This window comes from Anneissia japonica, unplaced genomic scaffold (genome assembly GCF_011630105.1).
Source record: "Anneissia japonica isolate Jap-2015-1 unplaced genomic scaffold, ASM1163010v1 scaffold199_len4679917_cov187, whole genome shotgun sequence".
Classification (NCBI taxonomy): Eukaryota; Metazoa; Echinodermata; class Crinoidea; order Comatulida; family Comatulidae; genus Anneissia; species Anneissia japonica.
In genome coordinates this window covers 4,248,958-4,258,092 of record NW_022686322.1, presented here as the reverse complement: position 1 = coordinate 4,258,092, position 9,135 = coordinate 4,248,958, and the positions used below count along the sequence as shown (strand labels likewise).

General features: G+C 33.1%; 1 protein-coding gene across 1 annotated transcript in view; it reads left to right on the top strand.

Moving 5' to 3' along the window:
- Positions 1-4,578: 4,578 nt before the first annotated feature.
- The window catches only part of LOC117114734 (plexin domain-containing protein 2-like), a gene marked incomplete at its 5' end in the record, with an annotated part of 12,668 nt that continues 8,111 nt past the window's right edge, over positions 4,579-9,135 (top strand). The window contains 2 exon segments of the mRNA XM_033258428.1: positions 4,579-4,736; positions 5,139-5,270. Of these exon segments, the coding sequence (XP_033114319.1) occupies positions 4,579-4,736; positions 5,139-5,270 (290 nt within the window).

The following is a 9,135-nucleotide window of genomic DNA, read 5'->3' as shown; positions in this document are numbered from 1 at the left end:
TGTCCCTTTTGAGTTTTTCTGTTAAATGCAACCAATGTCTGTCAAACCAAAAGCGGTTTACCCTATTTTATACAGTAGTAGACCTTATTCAGTACATAATTACAACAATACAGCATCTTGGAGACACTGGGATTGCTTACCATATCGTAATCATGTAATGCAACACCTACAGTAATGCAAATTTAATCCGATTTAGATGACCCATTAAATTATTGAAATTAGATAATGTCAAGGCAACGATGACAAACACTGGATTTTGTGTAAACAAAAAAATTTGATGGAATTGTGGACAGAAAATATGTACTTTGAATCCACTGCAGAACATACAGTAATAGTATAATACATACTCCAAGTATCGAAATGCACGCCATCGTGTCTGGATTCAATATTTCAACATTAATTGTGTCACCATCAGGAATGCAGGACGTATCTCACCGAAAGAGTTCCATTGTCTTGTTTGCTATTTTCAGCCAGTTGTACTTCCTTGTCATCTCTCCGTCTTATTTCTCATTTTTCATGTGCTTTTTATCTTTGGTTGCCAAACAATAAAGTATGTAACCTAATATTTAAGGTAACCAATTGATTTAAATGCTTATTATGTGTATGATCATTGCACTACTATAAATGGTAAGAGACACTGTCAATTATAAAGTGTCTTGTAAGCCTATAGTAATATAAAAATTGAGAACATTCTGTAGCACATAGCCTGATCAATAATTTTATCCATAATTTATCCACACAAGTACTTTACCAACATCGCATGTAACTTGGATTTATAAACTTGTATATTTAGTAAACAGTATCATACCCCATGATTTATTAGTAATTTCCTGGTTTATTATCGATTATTTTTACTTTTCTGGCAGAATAAAGGGATTGAATGCACAGTTTATTTTGGCTGATTAGTCCTATTCTTCTAGATTTTGTATGGCTTGTACGTAAACCATGATGACTAATAATGCAGTCACAGTTGTTGATTGATTGTCTGTACTGTAGAACCTTCCCTTTTGATTAAAAAAAAAAAAGTTGACTATAATGAACAATTGTTAAGAAACCCTTGAATCAATAAATCCTGCTGATTCAGCATTAGTTTGATGAATTTCATATTTGCATTGTTTAGGTTATTGTACTTGAGACCATCTCATAAAAAGAATTCTAGGCCTCTAACCTACAGTACAGTACTGTATGACACGTACCTATGTTGGAACTAACAATAGGTCTGTCATTTTCCTACTCGCACTGAAGTAACACTCGAAAAATACTTAGTCTGACTTCCTGAATACATGAATATACTCACAATATTTGTTTTATTAGAAAGATTTTTTTTGTATGCAACGAAAAAAAATAGAAAAAATGGAACCTGCTATAACAGTTATGTATTAAATAAATTATGTAAAAATCGTAATTTAGTAAAGTGCATGTGTAGACCAGTTAGCAAATGAAGCAATAAGCAAATCTTGCAAGAATTTGTATAGCAGATTGATTGATTGCATTTCCCTTCAAGAAACTATTTGTAAATTCACTCTGTGTTGGTCTTGAAATACTGTAGGCCTAATATACTTCTATTGAAGTATTATAAAACTTTTTATTTTTGGAGTGCCATTTTCAGGCCTTAACCTTTATGGTTTAAATTGCAAAACAAAGCTTACTAAAATTAGTATAAACACGAAAAATAAGAAAACAAAATTTTGTTGTTATTTTATTTTCCACCCTGTGACCATCTTTTAAAAAATCTTTGGAATGTGGATTTTTAACACCTGATGCATGTTTTATTATCAAACCATTTCTTGACAATAAAATCAACTCTAACCTCTAACAATGATTTTTCAAAAGGCACATTGTGCTCTTCATGTACTGTATTGGTGAAAAATATTGTTTCCTATCGTATGTAGACAATCTGCTTTGTATTGTTGAGACCATTATATTTTAGGGTTAAAATGGATGCTTATGATAATGGACTAATATTGTCCTTTTCGCTACCATGAATTTGCCTATTAGATTTATTTCATGTTGTTTTGGTGATCAGTAATCCGGGTCCCCGGAGGACAGGCAGCTTGTGAACCAGGCCCTTTGTTAATTAAGTCCTAAAGGCCCTGAGGGCTGCCATATGAGAATTCATAGGTATTGTACCACTGTTAAACCATCATTATGGACTCCATACTGTGATAGCATTATAGCATGGTTCACGTCGAACTTTTATCTAGATATACATCCACTTAACTAGTTAAAAGTTTGACGTGAACCACTCAATTATAGCTAGATGAAGGAATTAAGTCACTTAAGTTAAGTGTCTTAACTTTACTAGAATAACGGTAAATTAGCTTGCTTAACAGTAAAGTCGGCTCGGATTTCAAGGACACGATTACGTAACATAGGCATCTAAGCCAGCGTTGTTGTATTGTACCACCATTATCATCTTCTGGCTGGCAACAACGTACTTTAACAATGCTAACAACAGCATCGAAGTAGTCTCATTAGTCTGTTTTTCAGAAATTATTTGTAATACTATGGGTAAAAACCCAGCAAACGTCCGTTTTACGAATAGTAGAAATAACCAATGACCTTTGCCCTTTGCATCATCGACCAAGTACTAACGTTAAAAAGTCCAATTGCGTACGTTTTTCAAAGTTATAATGTCTATTTTTCTTAATAATAAAATCAGATTTGTTGTATTTATTTTCAATCTTTTCTGTTTCTGCTATAATAGTCGCTATTAATTCAATTTCAACGAACTACCACCAACGCCAGTCGTTAAAATGAGCGCACATGTTTACGATGACGAAATAAAAAAGTGTGTGGAAGTCAGCAACTTATTTGACACCGCGAAGCTAGATTTTCGCGAAGTGCATGTAAACAACACAATTGAGCGATCTAAAAACTACAAAACAGGACAGAAATGTCCATAAAGTATACATACGTTTTAATGAAAATGAAAACAATATTTTGTTAAATTGAAGAATGCTAGCTAGCGATTAAAATAATTTGTTTTTTATCGAAGGTAAATGTAGCTAGGGCCTAGAGAATCTACTACTTAGATTGCGATAGAACACGCGGCTGCACTGTCGCTGGTTCGTACTGGTCGGCTAGGTTAGGTAGTGGAAACTCTCACCTTCTCTACAGTAGTTTACAATTTTTTTTGAACGAATACCACTTGGTACTAGAGGTTCATAAAATACAGTAGATGTTTTATTAAACAAGCCTTTCCACCGTGTGACGTCAACGGCATGAAACTGGCTGGCTGTTTATCTGGCTCTAACTTGGCATGAACGCAATTAGGGGATTATCGTATCATGTTTCAAGACGGGTATATCCAGATAAAGTTCGACGTGAACCAGGCTTATAACTTGATCATTGTTGAAACCTAATTACAGTGTATAGTGCTGGACATTGGTTAATACATGATTAATAAATAAATACTGATAAGTATTATAGTGAAAAATTGTTTTAGTAGGAAACATGCAGCCTATACAGTACCTACCATATGTCGGCTGTCTGATGGGGTTGGTGGATTTCAATCATTGGCAAGTTCAATTTATGCCATCGCGGGCTGCTCTCTGAGATGACATCATCATCATCATCATCATCATCATCACCATCACCATCAAGTACAGTAGCAAAGCTCCAGGGAGGCTATTGTTTTTGCCTATGTTCTTCTTAATGTTGTTGTCGCTGTTGGTCATTTGATACCACAAACTAAAGTTTTGTAATTCCGATTTAGGCTAGTTACCAGTTTGGTAAGTCTGATTGGTTTCAAACTTGGCACAATGCAAGATGGTAATAAGAAGATGGACCTACGTTATTGTTTTTGATACTTGTGAGAATATACTAATTGCTCATTTGCATCATTAATGTTTCACTAATTATATCATTTAGGCTAGATAACTAAAATTTGGTAAGTCTGATTGGTTTCAAACTTGGCAGAATGCAAGATGGTAATAAGAAGATGGAAGCTTTTGTTTTCGGCACTAATTGCTCATTTGCATATTTAATATTTAACTAATCAGAAAATTTAAGGTAATCCTAATTCTGCCCAAAAATGTTTAATTCAGGTGAAATTGTAATTTTATTTCATGTTGTCATTGTTGCTGATGTAGTAAATTTTTTGTTACCACAATAACTGAAGTTTGGTAAGTCCGATTGGTTACAAACTCCTATTAATTCTCAGGAAAAAATCACACCGTGAGGAGGCTATGCTTTTACTGCGCAGCGTACAAGGAGCATTTCTAGTTGTTGTTGTTGTTGTTGTTGTTGTTGTTGTTGTTGTTGTTGTTGTTGTTGTTGTTGTTTCTGTATTAATATTAAGTATCCTACTGTAGTACTGTATGGTCAAAATATTCAAAAATTTTTTAATAAACAAATATTAGTGACCCTGTTGAGCTACAAGACCCTAAACATATCCAAAATTATTATTCTTTAAAAATATGGGAAAGATAGATACAAGTTTACAACTATTCAATAGAATGATGAATGCCTCCATTTCTGTATCATGAGTGTGTACAGATGCATGGCAATCCATATTTCATAACTTAATTAAATTGAGTTAAGTAATTGATTTATTCCAATTTATTTTCCTTGCAGCTTCCTCCAAATATACACAAATCAATAAAGAGAATGATTCTCCAAACATGCAAGTGGAAGTATACAAGGATGATGAAAGTAGTAGTAGGTCGCTGAGGATGAGGAGGCAGGATGTGCCAGATCCAAGTAATGGTCCAACTGATGTGGGATTCGTACAGGTCAGTCAGTACAAACAGGGAAAAGAAACAAATAAAAGATTGTAACCTAATCACAATGGGTAACAGTTGTGATACCAATTACTATTGGTGAGCTTTTACACACAATTGTGAATTATGATTGTTTGTCGCATTTGCTACAACCGATCGCAATGCGATGCTAGTCAGAATAAGGTATAAGCTTTAAACTTTTTTGGCCAGAGGCTACCATAGGACAAAAGAAATGTCAACCAAAGGCCAACCAATTTAACATTCCTAGGATGATTTCTCTGGAATGAGAACTATTTTAATTTACAGTTTACTGTATGCAGGGAGTTGTTATAATGATAACAACTCCCTGCTGTATGTATTGCCCTTACTCTTTAATTCTTGTACTAAAGTACCTTATTTCTTTATAATTTTTAGAGCGATAAGCATGCATACTACAATTCAACATATTACTCGAATGGTGAGCATTTGTATGTGGACCTTGATAAAGACCCTGTGAATCGATTCATACCCCATAGCCAGCTGTCAGACAGCTTCTTAACAGCAGATGTGAGTATTTTTGAAATTTATTTACATGACATAACTTGACCAACTAAAATAAAATTTAAGATCTAAATTTTTAATAATTATTATTGTAAATTGAATTCTAATATTTTTATCAACATTTTTCCCACGTAAGCCTGTTAATTTAGGCTGTTCCCTGGTCTTTGTAAATGTTTTTTTTGTATATTTTATATGAATACTATTATAAAGAAAGAAACAAACAAAAACAACACAAATTTATCAAAAAGAGTTTTGACATAGACAGAGATAGATGATTGATGGACAGAGATCACTTGCGAAAAGTAGATAGATAAATTATTTATTTAGTATTATTGATTTTATAGTAGTACTATTAATAATAATTTATTTTGACATGAATTGGGCAAAATATTGATCATCATAGTAGCTGCTATGTTATTGTTGTAGTTGAGAGCTTGCTTATATGCGCTGTAAGAATGAACTATTATTATTATTATTATTATTATTATTTAGTGAATTAATTGTATACTGTAATGTATTTGCAGCTTGTAACATACAGTCATACTTGCTTTAAAACATGTAAATTCTATCAAATATTAATGGTGTTTCTTTAACAAGTTGGCTGCCAGAGACGAGTATACTCGTCCCACAAGGTGTTGCTGAGGGCGCTATAATCGATTATACCCGTCAAAATCGGGATAACATTCTAGAGTACATGTATTACTTTTTTGTTATACATTGTTAAACCACAGACTTAACGGCTAGTAGTTCGGGGACGATAACGTACACATAACGTACATATGTATGTTTGTTGTGTCGTGTTGCTGGCAGTATACTCGAGTGGCACAAGTGGGAGGGCCCTTTGAACATACCAACCCATGCAAAAAGTGGACAAGTGCTGTGCCCCTAATATTTTCCCACCAATTAATAAACACTTCATTTTGATGATATATGACTAGATAAAATTTCAAAGAAGCATATTTGTACATGTAAACTTGTTTTGGCACACGGGAAGTAACAATAAAAAAAGGTCTGGCAGTCAACTTGTTAAATAGCACCTATATTTTAATTTATTAAATTTTAGCCAAATTTGAGTGATACTGAAAGTATAATACATACTCCAAGTATTGAAATACACGCCATCGTGTTGGGATTCAGTATTTCAACATTAATTATGTCATCATCAGGAATCAGGAATCATCATTCCTGATGATGACATAATTAATGTCGAAATATTGAATCCCAACACGATGGCGTGTATTTCAATACTTGGAGTATGTATTATACTTTCTTATCTGAGATTAATCAGTGGACCTTTCGGTTTTTGAGTGATACTGTATATTGAAAACCAGTACATTACAAGAGCAAAAAATAAACAATATTAAAATTCAAGTGCAGTGGGAAAATATTCTAAACCAGTATAATCTACTAAAATAATAATAATGAACAAACAAGCACAGATTATCCCAATGTCCTATATAATTATTATATTATATTTTTAGCAAAGAAACATTGTCCTCTTTGACATTCAAATAGTAAGAATCTACAAATCTATTTCCTGTAGATACAAAATGTACTGTATGAAAGTATTTTATGTAATTTATGTATGAAATCTCAGGAATTTGGATTTTTCCCTCACAAATGTTACAAGATTCATTATTGCTGATGCTGATTGAATTTATTTTAAACCAAGAGATGGTACAGGTATACCAGTACTTGACACCAATATTGAATTGACTTAAATATTAGTAGTGATAGTCTGGGCAGGGCTGTTTACATTCTTTTGTTGTGGTGGTGGAAGTTGGCATAGTAACAGTAACATACTTGAGTATTGTGAATAATAAACATTACTGAATGGGGTGTTGAAGTTACTAAAGGTGACAGAGGAAATGATCACGCAAATTCAGTGCACGACTTCAATTTGGTTGTTTAATCAAAGGTGAAAAAATAAAGTCAACTATCAAAAATATTCAAATCCAAATTTTATATTGTACTTGTTCAATTTTAACCATCTGTTTTAACACTTTTTTTCGTTTGACCTGTAGAATGTGTTTTAATATTGTATCGTTTTTTAATGTTTATATTGTAGTCTGTGACAAGCAAGGCAATTTTAAAGCCATTTTAATGAGTTTGACCAATAAAATTGAATTGAATATGAATAGACTTTACACTATATTTATTTTTAGAAAATTAAAAAGATAGCATACAGACCATCAATTTTAAAAAGGATGTATATACTGGGATAGTTATTTATTTATTTATTTACAAAAAAGACGTCTCAGGGAACAAATAGCGGCTGCGAAGACTTCTCAAGAACCAAATAATGACTGCGAAGAGGGTATGAATACCAAAAAATCGTCTTAGGTACCAAACAGCGGCTGCAAAGAGGGTATGAAATAGAAACGGGAAAACTATATATATGTTATGGATGGAAAATAATGAGAACTCGAGCTGGTTGAAAGCCTCTGTTTTGGCTATCTTTACAGCCAGTTCATCACTGTTCGTCAGGGGGAATTGTAATTAAATTATTGCAAAATAAAGTATATTAGGCTCTATCATCATACCTACGTACGTAGACCTATGCATTGACAATCCCATAAAAAATAACCACAAAAACTGACGACACAACCTAGGGCCTACTACTAGCCAATTAGTAGAGCCAGGGTGTTCCACATTTAATGTTGAAAAATATGGTGCATTACGCTGAAGAGGGTTAGGGTTAGGCTAACTATTATCGAGATATCGTACGCTACCCATGTTTTATCGACCCATAAAAAATAGTCACACACTGGCGGACGTATTAGTAGAAAGGCCTAGCCAAGCTATTGGAGGAGGGGAATGAATACAAATAAATAAAATGATATTAAAATTAATATTATTATTATTAATATTATTAACAATAGTGGTAAAAATGCGGTTTTCATTCTGGTTGTTGAACTGGTAGTCAGTAGGAATACAAACAGTAACAAATCCCATGGATGGCAAAACAAACAAGGGAAAACAACATAAAAGATTAAGAGATGAGATCGATATTTATTGGGGAAGAGTGAAATGGTGTCGACATCCTGAAACATTTGTCAAGCAGAACCCAGACAAACCCAGCAGCAGGAAGAATCTTAGATGACCCACCCTTTGATAATTCCATATTCGTTTTATCATTTTATTATTTCAACATCAATTTTATTTTTAAAATAATCTTTAATTCATATACTGTACCCTTTGATAATTCCATATTCGTTTTATCATTTTATTATTTTAACATCAATTGTATTTTTTTAAATAATCTTTAATTCATATACTGTACAGAAACCCCGCAAATCCCAAAAACACAATGCAAACCCCATCCAAACCTTGTGATAGTGATTGAATCATGTAGTATAGGACTCACTTGGTATCTCAATTGTGATTCAATCATTATCACAGGGTTTGGATGGGGTTTTGCACTGTGTTTTAGGGGGTTTGCAGGGTTTAGCAATTTTTTTTATACAAAAAATGGCCTTTTCCCCCCAAAATAGGTTGTGACAAACATAAAATTATATTTTTTATTGAGATACCAAATTGAGTCCTATACTATGTGATTGAATCATTATCACAAGGTTTGGATGGGGTTTGCACTGTGTTTTTGGAGGTTTGTGGGGTTTAGCAATGTTTTTATACAAAAAATGGAATTATTCCCAAAAAGCAGGTTGTTACGAACGGAACATTATAATTTTTTCTTTACTGAGATACCAAGTGAGTCCTATACTACATGATTCAATCACTATCACGGTTTGGATGGGATTTGCACTGTGTTTTGGGGGGTTTGCGGGGTTTAGCAATTTTTTTATACAGAAAATGGTCTTTTTACCCCAAAAATAGGTTGTGACGAACATAAAATTAAGATTTTTTTTAA